This window comes from Budorcas taxicolor, chromosome 5, assembly GCF_023091745.1.
Source record: "Budorcas taxicolor isolate Tak-1 chromosome 5, Takin1.1, whole genome shotgun sequence".
Classification (NCBI taxonomy): Eukaryota; Metazoa; Chordata; class Mammalia; order Artiodactyla; family Bovidae; genus Budorcas; species Budorcas taxicolor.
The window spans coordinates 80,835,556-80,857,927 of record NC_068914.1 but is presented as its reverse complement, the minus strand read 5'-3'; the positions used below and the strand labels follow the sequence as shown (position 1 = coordinate 80,857,927).

Genomic DNA, 22,372 nt, shown 5'->3' with positions numbered 1-22,372 from the left:
AAAGTGCAAAGTGAAAGTGAAGTCACTCAGTCATGTCCGACTCTTAGTGACCCCATGGACTGCAGCCTACCAGGCTCCTCTGTCCAGGGGATAACTAGCATATATTAAAACTAGCAATATTTTTAGCATTGTATAAACATTACCTTGTTAAATCCTCACAACAACCCAACGAGTTATGTACAGATAATGTAAGTTGTTCCCAAAGTGACAGAGCTGGAGTTAGAAGCCAGGCAGTATAATTGCAGAAAATGTGATATAGGGGTAGTGAATGATGAACACACAGATGAAAAACAAGCAACAGAAAAAATAACGGCTTTGCAAAGATGTCTTCTTGAGAAGTAAAATAAGATGGCATGAAAAAGAACGCTTGGGTGACTGTTTTTGATTGGGAGTTCAGGGAACACTTATCTGAGGTTTAAGCTGAATACTGTATGATAAGAAACCAGAAAAGCAAAGATGAGAACAGGGATTCAAAGGCCGCAAAGCAGGAAGGACCTTGGTGTGTCTAGGAACACGGAATAGGCCAGAGTGAAAATGGTACCAGATAATATTGGAGATAGGAAAAGGTGAGATCATGTAAATAGTAGGTATGGTTTTGGATTTCATTCCAAGTATAATGAGATACCATTGGAGAAGTGAGTAATACAACTTGGATTATGTTAAACAGGCCATTTTGGTGCTCTGTGCAACATATCATAGAGAGTCAAAAACTACAAGCACTAACTAAGCGTATCTGTATAGTCCAAATGAAAGAGGACAGTTCTTTAGAGTGTAAGTAATGGACATGGAGACAAGTGAACAAATTCAGGACATGTTTTTGTCTTTTTTCAACCTTTATTATTATTTTATTACTGAAGTGAAATTGACATAAAAATTTAATAATTTTACAGTATACAACCAGTAACATTTGGTATATTCAAAATGTACAATTATCACCTCTATTCAGTTCCAAAACATTTGCATCACCCCAAAAGAAAATCCTGTACTCATTAAGCAGTTGCTCCTCATTTTTTCCTCCCTTAGATACTCACCAATCTGTGTTCTGTCTGTATTTATTTACCTAGTCTGGATATTTCATATAAATGGAACCATATATGTAGTCTTTTATGGATGATTTCTTTCACATAATATTTAGGTTTGTTTATGATGTATCATTTATTAATAATTTGTTACATTGTATTACTAAAGAACATTCCATGTATGGATAAAACACCTTTTATGGGGACTTCTCTGGCAGTCTAGTGGTTAAGACCTTGCCTCCCAATGCATGGAGCACGGGTTTGATCCCTGGTCAGAGAGCTAAGAACCCAAGATCCCACATGCCTCACGGCCAGAAAACCAAAATGTAAGACAGAAGCAGTATTGCAACAAATGCAATAAAGATGTTAAACACACACACAGACACACACATTAATCATCAGTTGACTGCCTTTCTCAACAATTTCCTTCATTCTGTGCTTTGATTTTAGTGTTCTTCATTTTCTGAATTCTTAACGTGCAAAGTTAACTTACTTATTGGAGATCTTTTTAAACATAGACATTTACAGCTCTTTGCCTGTAAACAGCACATCTGATAAGATTTTTTTGTTGTATCTTTGGTTCATTCATTTTAAAATATTTTGCGGTTTCCCCTGCAATTTTTTCTTGATCCACTAGCTATTTAGGAGTGTGTTGTTTACTTTCTGCATATTTTAAATTTTGAATTTTAAGTGATTTGTATATAAACTTTTGCATCTTGCTTTTTTTGGTCAGCGTTACATCTCTGAGTTCCCTCTGTGTTGTTGGTGTGCTCTGTGCCCTGTGCTGAGTCACTCAGTCATGTCCTGCTCTTTGTGACCCCATGGACTGTAGTCCTTCAGAATCCTCTGTCCATAGAATTTTCCAGGCAACAATATTGAAGTGGGTTGCCATTTCCTACTCCAAGGAATCTTCCTAATCCAGGGATCAAACTTGCATCTCTTGCGTCTCCTGCATTGCCAGGTGGATTCTTTACCACTGAGCCATCTGGGAAGCCTGTGTTGTTGGTGTGAGTTATTTATTTTCATCACTGTAAATATTTATTTGCATTAATACAAGGTAGTTTACATATCCACAGAATTAGTGCTGCCTCTAATTATCTTTTTGTTAGTCATTATGATCAATTATGCTAGAAATATTCTAGTGTCGTTGCAAGAACTGTGGCTTGTATACTATGGGCATTTTCAGTTTTATTATACAGCAGTAAATGGTTTTCGAAAGTGGTATAATAGTTTAAACAACATAATTCAGTTCACACTGCTCCATATCCTCATTGATAACTTGGTATTGTCAGACTTACATTTTTGTCAAACTAGTAGGTGTGTGGAAGTATTTCTTTGTGGTTTAAATTTTAATTTCCTTGAACTTTAACTAATAAGAGTACAATTTCATATTAAGATTGACCCACAGTCTTCCTTTTGTTTCTGTCTTTGTCAGACATTAAATGAATTGGGAAACTTTCTCCTGTTATATAATAATATTAACTTTACGGAAGTCTGAGGCCTAAGACATGATTTCTTCTGCTCTATTGTCTGGCGTTTAAACTAGAATGGTTTTGCAGTTTGTTATGTGATGTTTTATTGCCCTATAACTGATACATGCATTATTATAAAAACAAAAATTGAAGTGGCACCAAAAGACATAAAATAAAAAGCAAACCATTACCACCTCTAGTTCCACTCCCCACAGTGGCTATTTAAAACTCTTCCTGTATTTAGTTCTGTTTTTTCTAATCCTAAACAATTGTATTGAAAGTGAAATGGTTAATCTCTCAGTCCTGTCAGACTCTTTGCATCCCCTCAACCTGTACCCCGCCAGGCTTCTCTGTCCATGGGGTTCTCCAGTCAAGAACACTGGAGTGGGTTGCCATTTTCTCCTTCAGGAAATCTTCCGGACCCAAGGGTCAAACCCTGGTCTCCTGCACTGCAGGCAGATTCTTTACCATCTGACCCACTTTTTAATTGTATCAACTAAATAATAATAACAACAAACTATCAAAACATAGCAAATTTACTCTCCTATACCTGCCTAGTGGCTCAGATGGTAAAAACATCTGCCTATAATGCGGGAGACTCAGGTTCTATCCCTGAGTCGAGAAGATACCCTGGAGGAGGAAATGGCAACCCGCTCTAGTACTCTTATCTGGAAAATCCCATGGGTGGAGGAGCCTGGTGGGCTACAGTCCGTGGGGTCACAAAGGGTCGGACATGACCAAACAACTTCACTTTCACTTTTTCACTACCTTCTAATACCCCTCCAGCCCACTCTGCAGTGCTTCGTATTTATTTTCTTAGTATTGGTTCTTCTATTTCTTTCCTTTAAATAATGGCTCCATGTTTCTCTACCTTTTTGCCCTTCCACATTCTTCAAACTTCTATCAGCTACATTATTTTTTTTTTACACTGTAGAGGTTAATTACACACTTGTCATTGGAACTGTAATTGCCTTCCATGTTTCGTCTATTGATTCAGATCAACATTTGTAAACCCACTAATGATTTTTAAATTATATGTTATATTTTAAATTTGATCCACTGAAGAATCAAATAAAATGACTGATCATGCAATTAAGGCAATGACATTAAACCTGACATTCAGTGAAGACCATGTAACCAGTACCAATGTCAGACAGATTCTCTCTTTTATACTCGAATAGCTGCCCAAAACCATGGATAGGAGAAGAGAATAAAGAGAATTCTATCAGGCTCATTCCCACTGCACCTCGCTTCCTGTTTTTCACACCTGCTGTCTCCTTTTTTTGAGCTCCCTGGAATCTTACTGAAACGAAGGCCTACTAAGCCTTTGTGCCTCTGCTTCTGCGGCCTTCATTTTGAATCACACATATCCAAATCCCATTATCTTCTTCTTCTGAAAATTTATCAGAATCTTTCTCCCTCATGTTCTCCTTGCTATTACGGATTTTCTTCCCTTTATGCTGCTGCTGCTGCTGCTGCTAAGTCACTTCAGTCGTGTCCAACTCTGTGCGACCACATAGACAGCAGCCCACCAGGCTCCGCTTTCCCTGGGATTCTCCAGGCAAGAACACTGGAGTGGGTAGATCATCACTAAAACATCAATGGGATTTGAAGTGGTTAAAAAAAGAACACAATTTATCATCTTGATATAAAAGATGTTTATCTTTGGATATCCAAGAGTGAGTGAGTGAAGTCGCTCAGTTGTGTCTGACTCTTAGCGACCCCATGGACTGTAACCTACAAGGCTCCTCTGTTCATGGAATTTTCCAGGCAAGAGTACTGGAGTGGGTTACCATTTCCTTCTCCGGGGGATCTTCCCGACCCAGGGATTGAACCTGGGTCTCCCACATTGCAGGCTGATGCTTTACCGTCTGAGCCACCAGGGAAGCCAATAGATTTCTAAATTTTCAGCTGTTGGGGTTTAATATTTGCTAAAATTCCCTAACTGCACCACTACAAAAAAGGCTATTGGTAGAAAAGGTAAAAATTAAATGTATCACTTTTGATCCTAAAATAGCTTTCCAAACCTATCTTTTCAAATAGCCTTAATCTATGCTTGTTTTTATGTTTTAAAGGCAATAATCCAATCATTCTTTAGTCTTATTTCTCTAAATTATCCAACAGATATTCAAGGATAAAGCTGATATATATATACACACATATTTTTTCAAGTTCTTTGCCATTATGGTTTATTTATTAGATGAGCCAGAAAACTTAGTTGCTTCAGTCATGTCCGACTATTGGCAACCCCATGAACTGTAGCCCATTAGGCTCCTCTGTCCGTGGCAAGAAAACTGGAGTGCGTTGCTATTTCCTCCTCCAGGTGACCTTCTTGATCCAGGGATCAAAGCTTAGTCCCAGTCATTGCAGGCAGATTCTTTACCACTGAGCCGCCAGGGAAGCCCTATGTATAACATATAGAATGTCTTTCCTTGTACTATATAACAGGACCTTGTTTATCTAATTTAATATACATCTATATCTATATATCTATCTATATCTATATATTAGCTTGTATCTGCTAATGTCAAACTCCTAATTTATCCCTCCCCACTCCCTTTCCCCTTTGGAAACCATGAATTTGTTTTCTATGTCTGTGAGTCTATTTCTGTTTAGTAAATAAATTCATTTGTATCAAACTTTAGATTCCATGTATAAATGATATCATATGGTAGTTGTCTTTTTCTAACTTACTGCATTTAGTATGATAATCTCTAGGTCCATCCATGTTGCTGCAGTGGCATTATTTCCTTCTTTTCTATGGCTGAGTTTTTTGTCTCTATGTATTGTACTGTGCAGAGACATTACTTTGCCAACACGTTCCATCTAGTCAAGGCTATGGTTTTCCCAGTATGTATGGATGTGAGAGTTGGACTATAAATAAAGCTGAGTGCTGAAGAATTGATGCTTTTGAACTGCGGTGTTGGAGAAGACTTTTGAGAGTCCCTTGGATTGCAAGGAGATCCAACCAGTCTATCCTAAAGATCAGTCCTGGGTGTTCATCGGAAGAACTGTTGTTGAAGCTGAAACTCCAGTACTTTGGCCACCAGATGCAAAGAGCTGACTCATTTGAAAAGACCCTGATGCTGGGAAAGATTGAGGGCACGAGGAGAAGGGGACGAAAAACCATGAGATGGTTGGATGGCATCACCGACTCAATGGACATGAGTTTGGGTGGGCTCCGGAAGTTGGTGATAGACAGGGAGGCCTGGCATGCTGCAGTTCATGGGGTCTCAAAGAGTCAGACATGACTGAGAGACTGAACTGAACTGAACTGATTGTAATGTTCTGTATTTGAGCTTCAGCTCTATGGCAGCGTTCCCCAATCCCACCTCCTCTGTACATCTCACCTCTTCTCAAAGTAACCCATCTGGGGTCTGGAAGCGGGAAGAATGTAGGAAGAAAGAGTCCCCACTAGCTAGTACCAACATTTTAGCCTCCTATATCCCACAGTGAACAGTTTGAACTATTATCACAAACATAAGAAAAATAGAGGTTTGACATTTCTTTTGAAGGTTCCCATCCATTGTACTAAAATAATGCTTATTGGACTCACACAGTCCCATCATCTTGTTATCAAACACGCAGTTAAATTCATGTGACATCATCAGTGTTGAATGATCTAGGCATGAGAAAAGACTATAACATCTAACAGTGGAAATGAAGGAAAAGGGATGACCTTCTAAAATCTCTAAACTGAAAAGGAAGTCAGAATGTCACTAGAGCCTTTTGTTCTTAGATGAGGAATGGATGGTATTAGAGAGCTAAGTACCTAAACTGTAGCTTTAAGGAATGAGGACAGTAGACTGGGTGAAATGTATAAGTTTGAACTGGATGAATTCAGTTCATCCAAATTTTATTTATTAAAAACAAAAAACAAAAAACACAGAAAAATACCTACCTTTGAAAACTACCTACCAAGACTCATGCACCTCAGATCCTTTAAATGTTCTTGAAATTATCATAATATGATGATAAGTTTTGAAAATCACCCAATTTCATTAGGTTAATGGGTGATACCTTCAAAGTTTCCATTGGGCCAAATCAGATATTTCTGTGCCTGTACAAGCATACCACCAACTCCAGAGTGGATGGCCCTTTTATCTCATAATGCCACCAAAGCACAGAAAATTATTACCAATGAGAAATATGGGTTTGTGTATTAAATACATCATCTCTAATTTAAAAAAAAATTAAGTCTTATAATTCAAAAGAAAATTTCCTTACCTATTTGAGAATGAGATAATATATAGTAGCTTTATGCTTGAATACCTGTTGAATAATTTGGAGAAATAAGACTGAAGAATGATTGGATTATTGCCTTTAAAATGTAAAAACAATATTTAAAATGTTCATTTATTATATTTATATCCCTCACAACATCATAAATAGGTAAGCCAAAATAGCAGAGTGGCTGAGAGCTTGGCAGTGAAGTCAGAGATGTACCTCTATGCATACTCAGTTGCTTTAGTTGTGTCCAACTCTTTGGAGACCGTGTAGCTCGCCAGGCTCCTCTGTCCACGGGATTCTCCAGGCAAGAATGCTGGAGTGTGTGGCCATGCCCTCCTCCAGGGGATCTTCCCAACGCAGGAATCAAACCTGCATCTCTTACATCTCCTGCATTGGCAGGTGGGTTCTTTACTACTAGCACCACTTGGGAAGCCCCTCAGTCAGAGATACCCCGATTTAAATCTAAGCTCCCTATTTGATTAAAATCTAAGCTTTGTGATCTTGGACAGGTTATTTAATTTCTGAAAGTCTAGTGTTCCTTATGCAAAATGAGGTGATTAATAGTACTTACCTCATAGGATTGGTTATATGAGAATTGAGTGCAATAATATACTATCTACTACATTATGACTGCTATCATTATCCTTTACTTCTTCTTCATCATCATAAACATTGTCACCATTTCAGAGATAAAAAATTAAGCCTTAATCTTCTGAGTACACATAAATAAGTACTCTAAGCTATGACCGTTTTTTGTCTTCCTTTGACAAGGTTTCTTTTTAATATATATATGAAGAGCTTTTCTCATAGAGTAGATCCAGACTAATAACCTTTTAGAGCAAAGATAGTTAAATTTAACTAAGAAAAATTGCTTTTAGGTATTAGATGGCATTTTAACATGCTTGAATGCACTTTGAAAGCATCTTTCTTTCTTGTTACATTTTAAGAAAAGACATTGAAAGAACCTTCCCTCTACAATTATTTGTGCATTTGAAGACAAGTAGCTGGGCCAAGTTTTCTTCTAAGGCTAATTTTTTTTTTTTAATTTAAGTGAGCATTTTCCTGTGAATAGATGTTCCATGGAAGCCTGAGTTTATTTTCCAGATTGGATAGGTAACGATTTTGACTGATCTTAATTATGTCAGATTTCAAGAGCTAAGCATTTCTAGTCTATATCTGGCCTGGAAATATTTCCAGTAAGCAATTATTTTAGGATTCCAAGAATCCTAAATTTCTAGAGCTGTATTTTCTATTGCTTCATAAAACATCACCACAAACTTAGTGTCTAAAAAAAACAACAACACTTTTTTTTCTTATAGTCTATAGGTCATGTCTGGTATTATGTGGCTGGATTCTCTGCTCAGGCTTTAGACAGGTTGTCAGCTGGCTTCTCATCTGGAGACATGGTCCTCTCCAAGCTCACTTCTGTTGCGGGCCTCTTTCACTTCCTTGTGATTATAGGACTAGCATCCCTATTTTTGTGCTGCCTGCCAGGGCTGCTTCCTGCTCCTAGATGAGAATGACCCCCTCCGTTTCAACAACAGAGAAGCCTCCCTCTCACACTGCAGAGCTCTCCATTTCCCTTTACTGCTGCCAGTCTCTGCTCTGAAAGAGCTCATGTGGTTGGGTTAGGAGCACCCAGATAATCTCCCATTTGGTTAACCAAAGGCCAAGTAATCAGTAATCTTCATTAAATATGCAAGAATCCCTTCTGATATGTAAAGTAATATAATCACAAGAATGATATCTCACAATATTCATAGGTTCTGCCCAGACTCAAAGGGAGGAGATTGTACAAGGACAAGGATCACTGAAGGTCCTCTTAGACTTTGCCTGCTCCCAGCACCCAGTGAAATACCGAGGGTATATAGGTTTCTGTGGCTCTCTAAAGAAAGACAGCTCATAATCTGTTCTCACACCAACTTTGTTTCCAGCTTCCCTATTTCAATAACTATCATCCAGTTTAGCATGAGTTCTATTAATTTTCCTTTCAAATTGATATGCATATTTATTTTATCCTCTGTATCATTATAACCATACCATTCATGCTTTACTGCAATGGTCTATGTTCTATTCTTTCTCAGTCTGTGCTTCAACTTCTCTCCAGGACTGAAGCTATTCAGCAAAATGATGAATTTGCTTGAGATATTTGAGTAAATGCCAATAAAATTGTCAATTACTGGTTAATTGCAACCAAATAGTCTTAAATTGATTTTCCAGATAATTTCCTCAATTGTCTCTTCCTCTTTGCTAGTAGAGATCCTGGGAGCAGAACACAAATTAGGCCCATGTCTGAGTTTACATCCAATTTTGCAATTTTCAAAGGAGTCTATATGTTAAAGAAAAAAGTGTCCTCAACAGTGGTTCATCTTCAGTCTTTATCCTGTAAAACCTCTGCCTAGTATTTGGCTGTTTTGACCACATATTCATTCTTGAAATTATCTTTCTGGCTTCTATAAAGTTGTTTCTTTGGCTGCCCTGGGTCTTCATAGTGGCCCTCTGCTTCTTCATTACAACTCTCTGGCTTTTCTTATTGGGCTTAGCTGCCCTCTGTCTTGTGGAATCTGAACCTATGTTCTCTGCACTGGAAGGTGGATATTTAGCCACTGGACCACCAAGGAAATCCCCTAAAGTATTGTTTTATTTTGGATTTCTTCGTATATCCTGTCATATGTCTCTGGCCTTCTCATCCACCAACCTTCTCTGGATATACCATAAAAAGAGATGAGCCTGAAGATTCTGTCATTGACTTTCTGTTTTTTTTTTTTTCCTTTTTTTTTTCTGAAAAATCTTATTAAGCTTCATGTCTTTAACAATTATGGGTTCTTTCGTTGGCTCAACAATAAAGAATCCACCTGCAATGCAGGAGAGGTGTCAGGAGCCATGGATCCAATCCCTGGGTGGGGAAAATCCCCTGGAAAAGGAAATGGCAACCCATTCTAGTATCCTTAGCTGGAAGCTCTCACTGGACAGAGGAGACTGACAGGCTGCTGTACATGGAGTCGCAAAAGAGTCAGACATGACTCAGCAACTAAACACACATTTTAACAATTACTTGTATTTGAATGAACCAAAACCCAGGGCCTGATCTATCCTTGGCCAAATTCCTATCACTAGCTGACTATTGATCATTCCTATATGAATGTCCTACCAGCCCCTTAAACTCAACAAGGTGTTCAAAACAGGATTCAAAATATTTCATTCCTGCTTTATTTCATATTTCTCACTTCAGTGAATGACTTCACAATCTTTTTAGTCACACAGTCTAGAAACTTTGGAAATATGTCACTCTTCCTAAAAGTTTCACTACTACCCACTACTACTATTTCCATATTTTCTTTCAAATTTGCTTTTTATCTTCAATATCCATTCCACTATTGCAATCTACTCATTTTTAGGTCTAATTTCATTAAATATCCTAGATACTTTTCATACCTAAATAAAAATAAATCAGATATTCCTGAAAACTTCCATAGCAGCATGGTTTTTGCTTAACTTTGGATTTGTTTGTATATGTTGCCTTCCTTTAGCTGGTGATAAGTTCCTTAAAGGCAGAGATCATTCCTATGTCCCTTCAATTTATGTCTATGCCATACATGCTCAAATATGTACATGCTTGAATTTTCTGTGTCCATGCATGTGTTACAATATGACTTTCTTATTCAAAAAGCAATACTCTTTGTCAGTCTTGTACATTACCTGAAATAGCATTATTTTCTCAAGGAGCTATCTAAATTCTTGATAAAATTGCACTTTTACACAGCTTCAAAATTCTCCACTGATTGACCAGACAAGGTGGATGACCTACTTTTCAAATGCCAGCAATCTACTATTAATTAAATCAAATTTATAAGTTGGTTCTCTGACTAATGCTGACATGCTCCTTTCCTCTTTTTTAGTGAAGTGGTTTTTTTTTTTTCTTTCTAGTTTGTCCTGAATTATTTATAAACAAATCAAAGATTCTTCACAGGTTCCCAAGAGAAAATAAATATATATCTGCAGTAATAAAGCTTTAGATGTTTTAAAAAATCTTTTCCGTTAGAATTCAAGAATGGAGCATGTCTCTTATGAATCCTAATATTAATTTTTTGATCTTCCATTGTGACATGACATAATTTCTTTTACATATTTTTGTAAGACTGTTGGGAATTTTTCTATTTCTGTGGTCTATTTTGTCATCTTCTTTCATAGAAGTATTTTGTGTTTGTAATATCTGCTTTCCTAGCTATTATATTATGTCCCCAGTGTCTTTGAAAAGATTCTTTCTTCTAGGGGTACTTAAGTTCTGAAAGCATTCTTCCCAGTGGACAGTCTCCTGATGATACATCTTCTTCAAGAGATATTTGAAAAGATACTGAAAATATACTTTAGGCCTTGGCTTGACTTATTAAACATCTTGGCTTCAACGAAGTCACATAATTTTACCTGAACCTCCATTTTTAACTCAGTATATAAATTCATCCCAGTTTTTAAAACAAATAAATCATAGTTGGGTTCTGCTTACCCCATAAGATCCTAGTTTCTCTTCTTTTTTAAAAAATAAATTTAACAGGAAAACATGAAACATGGTATGTTTAACTCAAAATTTCTGCTTGGCATTTTTAGAAGTCAAAAATATATTTGGAATATTATAGCTCTCATTTTATTTTCATTAAATAAACAAACAGGGGTATAGTTCTTGCTGGCATTATCTGTAGTTAATAGGCATTTATGTATAGCTTTATCTTTATTACCACTTTCATTACTGATTTGTGGTAACATTTTATACCTGAGGTAACAATTAGTAGAGTATGTTACACATGCTTTCTTCTATTGAATTGGTGAATTATTTAGTATGTACATGGTAATTCACTAGGAAGAAAAATTGGGTTGGTGAGTTTGCTAAGAGACAGAGAATTAGCATGCCTGTTAGGTCCATGAAGCCTAATTTTGCATTGCACAGGCCTCTTCCTTTGCTCTGTAAATACTGAAGGGAATACCATCAGTCGCAGAAGTATCTGAGCTTGGGGGCAGGTGAGGAATAAATACTATTTCCTCCACTCAGTTCAGTTCAGTCGCTCAGTCGTGTCCAAATCTTTGCAACCCCATGAACCGCAGCACACCAGGCCTCCCTGTCCATCACCAACTCCCAGAGTTTACCCAAATTCTTGTCTGTTGAGTCAGTGATGCCATCTAACCATCTCATCATCTGTCGTCCCCTTCTCCTCCAGCCTTCAATCTTTCCCAACATCAGGGTCTTTTCAAATGAGTCAGCTCTTCGCATCAGGTGGCCAAAGTATTGGAGTTTCAGCTTCAACATCAGTCCTTCCAATGAACACCCAGGACTGATCTCCTTTAGGATGGACTGGTTGGATCTCCTTGCAGTCCAAGGAACTCTCAAGAGTCTTCTCCAACACCACAGTTCAAAAGCATCAATTCTTCGGTGCTCAGCTTTCTTTATAGTCCAGCTGTCACATCCATACATGACCACTGGAAAAACCGTAGCCTTGACTAGACGGACCTTTGTTGACAAAGTAATGTCTCTGCTTTTGAATATGCTCTCTAGGTTGGTCACAACTTTCCTTCCAAGAAGTACGCATCTTTTAATTTCATGGCTGCAGTCACCATCTGGAGAAGGAAATGGCAACCTCCTCCAGTATTCTTGCCTGGAAAATCCCATGGACGGAAGAGCCTGGTAGGCTACAGTCCATGGGGTCACAAAGAGTCGGACATGACTGAGAGACTTTAGTTCATTTCAGTCACCATCTGCAGTGATTTTGGAGCCCCCCCAAAATAAAGGCAGCTACTGTTTCCACTGTTTCCTCATCTATTTGCCAATAAGTGATGGAACCAGATGCCATGATCTTAGTTTTCTGAATGTTGAGCTTTACTAGATTAAATCAATTGATTTATTCTTACTGTTTTTAAAATATCAGTAATGTGCCAGTCATTCTGAGAAGGCAGTGGCACCCCACTCCAGTACTCTTGCCTGGAAAATCCCATGGACGGAGGAGCCTGGTAGGCTGCAGTCCATGGGGTCGCTAGGAATCGGACACGACTAAGCGACTTCACTTTCACTTTTCACTTTCATGCATTGGAGAAGGAAATGGCAACCCACTCCATTGTTCTTGCCTGGAGAATCCCAGGGACAGGGAAGCCTGGTGGGCTGCCATCTCTGGGGTTGCACAGAGTCGGACATGACTGAAGCGACTTAGCAGCAGCAGCCAGTCATTGATAATTAGTTATGGATGACACAGCCCAAATCCAAAGAACTTCGCAGCGCACTAAGTAATTTTTTCCTAAAACATGTGTTTTGTTCCACATCTAGAATTATGAAACACAAAGAAACTAAATTGATTTCTTGTGACCAAAACTAACTATGCTCTGTATCAATAAGCTACTTTTAAGAACCTCTGAGTAAACTGACATCATTCAGACACAAGTAGAGAAATTCAGGCCACTGAAAGGAATGTGGCCATTTCATTTGTCACCTCTTATGTCAAAATTGCCAATGGCCAGGATTCCACATTAAGTTGCAATGGTTGGACACCGCAGAAGTCCAAGGGGCATTGTTTATGTAGATTAGCATGCCAGGACCCTGTCCACATAAATTAAAATCTGCATGGCCAGATGACCCAACCCAGAGGTGCCTTTTTTAGCCACCTCTTTCATGCCCTTTCAGACACAAGAGTTGCTAAATATCTTCTTCATTTCACTGCATTTTGAGCTCCTGCTGTATTCAGGGCACTTTTCTTCATGGAATAATAGAGAGATATAAAGATAAATAAAACATAAACATATAGTTTAATGGACAACATTCAAGTCTAATAATTTCCTTTACCATCTCCAAATCCCAATAGAGCCAAAAACAAGATAAGTTTAATAACTGCATCTTGTTTCACAGGATCCTATCTTAACACATCTGTTCAGGTTGGCCAAGAACTGACTGTAGCATTAAAGAAAGCCGCATGAGAAGCTATGCCCTTTCCCTAGGTCACTAAGCAAGCATCACCTTTGTGTTCCCTTGGTGCTTCTTGCTCGTAAGAGTGGGAAACAGGAAGGACACTAAAACCGTTTCTTTATGGACTTCTAAGGAGCAATCTTGACTTCATTAGCTAGGTGATGGTGCTGAGTAAACCCATGAATTTCAGGATGAGCTGGCTTGAGGATCTAGGTGGTGGTTGTTTTACTCACAGAGTTGCAGTGGTAACGTTGGTCATTAAAACAAGCAAAATGAAAAGTGTCAGGATTCTCTCAAGGCCATCTCTCAGGTCACAACTTCTGTGTGCTGGTAGTTGGTGTTCCAAATGGAACTGGATGTTCGAACTGGCTCTCAGTTTTACAATGGAAAGTGAAGAAGAGTATTCTTCTGTTTATGCCTGCTTGTTTTATTTTCCCCTCTAAACAACATGGTGAGAAATAATGATATTAAATCATTTTAAATTCTATTGGCATGTCGCATTTCATTTTATGTGTTTAGTACTTTAACATATGAAACTATAACTAACTTAATTGTAAGATTAAATTTGCCATCTTGATCCATGCATTCATTCTTTTTTATAGTGATAACATTAGAATTTTCATTTTTAATAAGAGTCACAGAATTTTATTTTCTTATGAGAAATTATAAAATACTATCTGACTTGTTTTGATTGAGCTCCAACATTTTAACACAAGTACTATAGAAAGAAATTAAAGTGATTTTTACTTCTTTTAGCGGTTACAGTAATTGTGCCACATAATCAGAAAAAAATATGGTATTCATGACTGGAATAAAAGATTATAAACATTTTAAAACATGAGTAATGGCTAATCTATTAAAACATATGAAAACATTTATTATGTTGAATCACATGAAACTGCTATTTTTAGTAGTATAAAACATGATCAAATTTTGATGATTTTGTTTTATTCAACATATAATATATGAGTTAGGAGATTCTCTACATCCCTGCTGCCTGGTTTAGTCAAAATGAAATTGTGTGATGATTAACACGAGTTAGCCCTCTGTGGATTATCCAAGCTCAATACCAGTTCTCTCTCTTGATTTAATCTCTGATTTCAGGCTATTTAATTGTGCAATAAGTCTGTCTTACAGTGGTTATGAATGGAAGAGGGAAAGCAACATTAACTAATTTAGTTACTTAAAATAGAAGTTCAGTATTTTTTCCAAAAATCAAGAAATTAGAGTGAAAGACTGGTTAAGACTATGAATTAAACCACTCTTGGGGAATTATCTTGATTCATTTACATGCACTACTCTGTTTCCAATCAACATACGTAATAGATATTTGAGTAGATTATAAAGTATGTTTCCAGATGAGATCCAGATTATATTAAATTTTTTAGCATATCTGCAGATTTTTAGCTAAAGAGAGAAAGTAGTTTACTACAGGGCAAGTCCTGTCCCTGGCAATCCATGTGACATGAGCAAGTTCCCTAACCTCTCTGGAAGCATTTAATTTTCTCGTTTAACTGACAACTAATAGTGCACATATAAATTCACAATTCCATAGCAACCCTGTGGTTCCCAGGAGCCAAGCCCAAAGATTGGGCAGTGAATTAGAAAAGCTCTTTTAACCCTTCTTGGTCTCACATTCTAATTCCTATTAATTTAAGAGGAGTTAGCAGCAATTGAGGGAAAGCAAACACACTGGAAATTTGAAAACACGGACATGAGACTAACCACTTCAGCTGATAATTATGTGTGAGTTCTTTCTGTTTGACTGGTGGCCAGAAACCAGAGGCAGTAGAATTGATGAGCCAGGATGTCCTGCTGCTGCTGGCTACAGCTTGAAAAGAAATAATCCAGATAATTGTTTAATTGGATGCTATTTAAAAAGAGAAGTTGGAACTCCCAAGAATCATGATCCAGAGTAAACATCTTTTCAACCATATTGGTTAAATAAAAACCAAAGGATGCTGCATTGATGGCTAGCATCCATGAGGATCCATTTTCACTATCCTTTTTAACCATTTCCTGTCAGTTCTTGTTAGAGGCTCTGTCACTTTTACTTTTCAATGTTAAGCATTCCTGGATCATAACTTTCCAACATTATACTTACATTAATAATAAAAAATGGAAAATGAGTGAGATCTTAGCTATGGATCTAGTAATGAGAAAGTAAAATCAAGTGCTTCAAATGAGAGGCAGTGTGTATAGCAGTTATTACACAGGTTTTCATGAGTCAGCCTGGGTTTGAGTCATCTTATACCTTTTATTTTATATAATTGATAAAATCCATAGCACAGGTTCAGTTAACTGAACTTTCACTCACTCAGTTTCTGCACTTGCAATTTGGAGTTAGTTGATATTGGATTGTAGTAAGAATTATACACACACACACACACAAGAATTATACTAGTTAATTTGTGTAAAGCTCTTATACCAGTCTGTGACATATTGCAGGTGGCATGCCTGTAAATTTTTGTTGTTTAGTCGCTAAGTTGTGTCTGACTCTTTTGCAACCTCATGGACTGTAACGCACCAGGCTCCTCTGTCTGTCAAATTTTCCAGGCAAGAATACTGGAGTGGGTTACCATTACCTTCTCCTGAGGATCTTCCCAACCCAGGGATCGAACCCATGTCTCCTGCACTGCAGGCAGATTCTTTGCCACTGAGCCACCTGGGAAGCCTATGACTAGTAATTTGTTATTGTTACTGTTTCCTTCATAGAAGTTTCACATAAAAATGACTATTTTTGTATAACCTAATAGAGTCATGGCTCTTTGAAACTGGTGCTTTAACTGAATTATCATAGCATGGTACAATCTATCAGTTTTATAAGAGGTGGTTCAGAAAAACAAATCACAAGCAATAGTTTTGCTTCCACAAACTGTCTACATCTTATCTATATCTAGATAAGGCATTGAATGTAATTTTGGAGGTGGAATAACCAATTAATGGATTTTGATCCCCTTTTCCTTTTCTTTATTCCATCCTCTTGACTTTATTTTTAGAGCTCCTTCTCTGAGCTGTATGCATTCATATTTAATGATTGCCATTTTTATTCTTTTTGTAGTATTAAATATTAAATATCAGGCAGAATACTTCCTTTAATTTCTCTTTGGAGTAATAAAATATTATCAGTAACTTTCTCTTGAGATCTGTAGCAATACTCTTTGTCAAAACAGAAGTAATTAATAAAGCCAAGAAAGCACCTAGGAAAAGCTCTTAGGAAGAGTATTATTATTTATTGGGTAAATAAAATAGATCAAATAAACTAAATATCTAAGACATGAATTGGTATAGATTTGGTCTCAGGAAGCTCTGAGACATTCTGGTCTCAGGAAGTTCTGTAGAGCTCTGAAGCTCTACAACAGATATTATGATAAATTCTAATTACCAAAGAGTTTTAATGATTACTTTTAATGACTTTATTCGCAGTACAGTGAGATTATTAGCATGAGTAAGAATGACTCCTCTGAACAGACTATGGTTGACAAGGAAAAGGGGTATAGGGGAGGGGTGAACTGGGAGTTCAGAATTAGCAGATGCAACAATTTTGTATAGAGTGGATAAACAACAAGGTCCTATTGTATAGCATAGGGAACTGTAGTCAGTACCCTGTGATAAACCATAATGGAAAATATGAAAAAGAATATATATATATGTGTGTGTGTCGGTGTGTGTGGGTGTGGCTGCATCACTTGGCTGTACAACTGAAATTGACACAACATTGTAAATCAACAATTCTTCAATAAAATAAATTTTAAAAACAAAATAACTCCTTTGTGAATTTTGTAATAGGTGAGACTTGTGATTATTCATCAAACAATTATTTTAAAATCTCATATTTTGTCACCTAAAAATATGCCTCTGCATTAATATTTAATTTTACAGTATCAGTTAACATACTTAGACCAATGAAGTAATATTAAATATGAATTCCTATGTAATCAACTGTCTTCACAAAAATAAGATTTCAGGTGTCTCTTGGGGAAAGTGCAGCAATGACATTAAAAATACTAACCTATCAACCACAGGCTCAGACCAATAGGATGGATGCTAGCCTTGGAGCTATAACCCTGTTTCACCAAGACTTCACCCTCTCGTACTGGATAACAGGAAGGTGGGGGAGCCTTGTGAAATAGGCAGAGAGGGACAAGCTTGAGAGAATTGGGATCCCAACCATTTACCAACCTGTACCAGACAGGGAAGCCTGGCATGCTGCAGTCTATGGGATTGCAAAGAGCTGGACAAAACTGAGTGACTGAACAAGTTATACAGTGTATACTAAGAAGTATATATATTCACAGCATCCTTGTGAAGCACACATATAAAAAGAGCTTCAAAAAATAGTCAATATCCATCTATTCTTTGTGAAAGTTGTTATATTTTTGTTGACAAAAGAAATTGTAATTTAATTCAAATTTGCTTAAAGTTTCTCAAAACTCAAGAAGACAAAAACTAATTGACTTAAAAAAATTTTTTAATTCCATTGTTCTTATGTTTCATTGTATAATATTTGCAATTTCTTTCTGTTTTAGCTAACAATTATTTAGGATTTCTCTCATGCTCATTTAATCCACTTGGATTTCAGGAAATGCTCAAAGATGTTCTAAACAGTAGCATAGATAATTTTTAATTTATACTTTGGAGATAATGAGTCAAGTTCTTTAGAATCTGCAATTTTAATAAATTTTAATAAATTTTTATTTTCTAAAATTAAAAAAAAATGTATCTTTCTATTCATAGGGTAAAAATCTAAAGAAGAGTTCATTATATTCATTTTATCAAAATATAACCTGTTCCAAATAGAAAGTTGTAAAAAGGAAACTTCAAGTTTTAGTTTAGAAATTTGTAGTTTGTTCAGTTGTTAAGAGAATTCTAGGATGATTCATATTATTCCATTTTTCTTTTCTCTATTTTATTTATTCCTTTACATTAAAATTATTTTCAGAATATTTTTTCTTTTTCATTTTTCTTCTTATAATTCAAAACAATACCTTTGTACAAAGATCACTCTAAAAGCAGAGGCTCTACTACATGATGGACATTCTCTGGCAGACTGCATTTTCACCGCCCACATTTCAGATTCACTTTGAATATCAGTATTAAAGACCAATTTAAGTATTTTCTTTAAGACTTTATTTGATAATTGTTACAGTTTCAACCAATGTTCTTTGGACTCCATCTGCATATAATTGTGTATGATTTTATGGAGGCTACAAAAATATATTAAAAAAAATCTCAGGCCCCTAATATCTTATGGGCTTCCCTAGTAGCTCAGATGGTACCAAATCCACCTGCAATGTGGGAGGCCTGGGCTCGATCTCTGGGTTGGAAAGATCCCCTGGAGAAGGGAATGGCTACCCACTCCAGTATTCTTGCTTGGAGAATTCCATGGACAGAAGAGCCTGGTGGGCTACAGTCCGTGCATTCACAAAGTCGGACATAACTGAGTAACCAACACACACAGTATCGTGTATCTAGGGATGGGGGAATCAGACGTTGTGTGACCTGGATAGGTCACTAGGCCCGAAGTGATCTATGATATGAGTCACACGAGAAGAGGTATGCATTCAGCATGTAGAAGTCGCTTCTCTACAGAGCTCGTCAGGCTATGGGGATGATGAAGGAGATCCATCTGTCTATATTCTCTCTTTTTAGAATGATCATGGAATTCGAGGACTTTCTTACCCATCTGCTTTATGTATGTCTGCCACCTTCAGTAAAACAATGTATATATAATGAGAGTTACAACCAATGCTCTCTTTGGAATATATGGTATACTAAGTAAGGTTATTTATAATATTTTGTTGTAATTATTTGTTCTATAGTCAGTGCCTTATTTTTCTTTGGGAACATTCTTGAAAGAGATACTATCATACCTTTTTCTAATTGCTTTTGAAAGAAAGCTCAAGTTGCTTCTCTTTTCATCCTCCTTTTGGGGATTATGCCTTAGGATAAGTACTTGGCAAAGGGCAGATGTTTAATACAGCAGCTCATGTGCACTCGCCACTGTTTGTATTGTTACTCTAATGTTCTTTACTGTCATGTTCCTTGCAGGACAGTTCTTTTTACTCTGACGTCTGTGGTTGTACTTGTCATTACAACTGACTGGATCAGCTGGGACAAGCTGAATCGGGGATTTTTGCCCAGTGATGAAGTTTCCAGAGCCTTCCTGGCTTCTTTCATCTTGGTCTTTGACCTCCTTATTGTAATGCAGGTAAATGTCTTTGTATTTTCTTCCTCTCCTGAAGCCACCCCAAGCTTTGTTCTCTATATTGTAAACATCATTCAGTGAAAGGCTCCATAAAGCTAGAGAAATGCATAGTTTACAGTTGCTATTAATGGAGCCTTCTCTAATCATATTTTCAGCCCTTTTACTGGGAGTATAAGCCAAATGGGCTTTTATGAGAAGGGCACCAAGAAGTCATCGTATGACCATTGCAAGGTGGCCCTGGAAGCCATACAGAATGGTTTTGTTCTTTGCCAAAGCTTCAGGGGGAAAAAAGCATCACTGTCATTTAGTAAATGGAAAGCTGCAGAGATGAGGATGATATAAAACCAATGAAGCCAAGATAAGCAATTGCCAAAGCAACTCAGGGTTTTAAAGCAGTTGAAATGGAATAATATAAAAATGCTTTTTCTGGTTATGGAAATTATCACTTTCTTTCAGTATTCACAAGAGATCATTCCATTTTTATGTAAACAATATTTCTGCCCTGCTTAGCAACAGATTGTTTGTACAGTGGCTTTGTGCTAACCAGTGCTACTCATGTAATCTTCTGGTGTGAATGCTTTGGGTCTTAGGGATGTTCCTTTGAGTTAAGCAGAAAGAGACATTAACTATTACTTGGCACTTTGGCACTTTGTCTTGTTCATTAAATGTCCATCCATTTGCTAGACATTCTCTTACTGCTTTCATAAGGCAGTTTTGTGTTTTCCTCTCCAGAGGCATTGTAAGTCACCAGAACAAAGGCTCCATTGCTGAAGGGAAAATAAACTTCATTATCTTCAGAATTTATGTGAGATTTCACAGAATACTAGACTGGTTTTCTCATTTCTAGAGGCAAAGAGATGCCTTTATAAAAGATATTCTTTAGTGTTTTGAAAGAGAATAACAATCTGTTTTGCTTTGTGGTTATTGTTGTTGTTTTTGAGGGGGGTTATGTTTTTGTTTCTTTGTTTTGGTATATAACATTGCCCAGGCATGAGACTCAAGATCGTTCCTAGGATATATTCTTTTGTGCTGTGCTTAGTCACTCAGTTGTGTCCAACTCTTTGCAACCCCATGGTCTGTACCTCACCAGCCTCCTACGTCCGTGGTGATACTCCAGGCAAGAATACTGGAGTGGGTTGCCATGCCCTCCTCCAGGGATCGTCCCAACCCAAGGATCAAACCTAGGTCTCCTTCATTGCAGGAGGATTATTCACTGTCTGGGCCACCAGGAAATGGTATTATTTTAATGGATGACAATTTAAAATACATTGTTATTTTTAAGAATTAAATAAAATTGAATTATTGTCTCATCTAAAACTTGACATACATCTTTTTTATTTCCTGTGTGATAGTTTAGCATAGTGAAGAAAGCCCTAGGGAAGCCCTGGCAAGGTTCCTTGTCTCTCACTTGCTGTAGGACCTCCTCTGGATATTTGTAAAATTAAGTTTATAGCACTTACACAATAATGTGTCATGCGTTAGTTGTTTAAAGACTATTTTTATTTTCTTTCATCTAACACTCCTCTTAATGAATATACTATCATTTATAAAATATCTACTTTGCCCAAGTGGCCTACTGGCACCTCTTGAACCCATCTTAGTGTCCGAAGTATTCATAGTCAAGTAGACCATTATCTTTTCATTTGTATATGTGAGAGCATAAATGTCTTGATTTCCTACTACCATCCACCACCTTTTACCCTCTTTATATAGTTTTAATTATTCTTCCAATAGGTTCACTAAAATCAGGGATTGAAGTGGGAAAATGTAATGTTACAATTTGCCAATGTTATGGGTCACTCTAAGAGTATTTAATAAAAGAGAGATGGAAGGAAGAATAATCAGGATTTATGCATGCAGAGTCAGCAGGATTTGGAAGGAAAAGGCATTCTAGATGCAGGAAATGGCATGAAAGTGTGGAGTCAGTAAATACTGAAGTGTTCAGAGAGTGCCCAGAAAACCTTGACTGAAGATGGAGAGTTTCTGCTGAGGAATATATCAGTTTGGACTGTTTTGGCTACAAGTAACAGTAACCCTGCCAAGCCAACGTAAAGGGGAAAGGGGGAAATGTATGGCTGCATGATGAGGCTGTCCTGCAGAATTAAAGAGGAGGTATGCAGTAGCGTTTTAGTGGCACACGAAAGCAGAGACTAAAGTGTAACAGGAAGCCCAGACCAAGCTCTTATTCTCCAGCTCTCATCTTTTTTTCTTCGCTGCTACTTTCTTATTCTCTTTTGCTGTAAAGCAGCTTTTTCAGCTTTCCAGTTCACATGGAAGAAGATGGCCACAGTCAGCACCTGAAAGAGAGACTGCTCTCTGGCTGTTGGGTCTGCCTCTGAATTCCAGGGAAGAAGTAGCAGGGACCAGATTGTCCTACATCCGTCTGTGTCCTGCTGGGAGTGAAGCAGTCCTAAAGATAAATGGGGGAGAAGTTGGGCCTCAAAAACCAGATTAATAGGTGTCTAATACTAGGAGGAGTCAAAGATGAGGCCCCCCCAGAGGA

General features: G+C 37.3%; 1 protein-coding gene across 3 annotated transcripts in view; it reads left to right on the top strand.

The window, feature by feature from the left end:
• The window catches only part of TMEM117 (transmembrane protein 117), a 604,949-nt gene that overhangs the window by 463,115 nt on the left and 119,462 nt on the right, over positions 1–22,372 (top strand). For all 3 annotated transcript variants that reach the window (XM_052640317.1, XM_052640318.1, XM_052640319.1), the window contains one exon: positions 19,713–19,872. In XM_052640317.1, the coding sequence (XP_052496277.1) occupies positions 19,713–19,872 (160 nt within the window). The remainder of the gene's footprint in view (positions 1–19,712; positions 19,873–22,372) is intronic.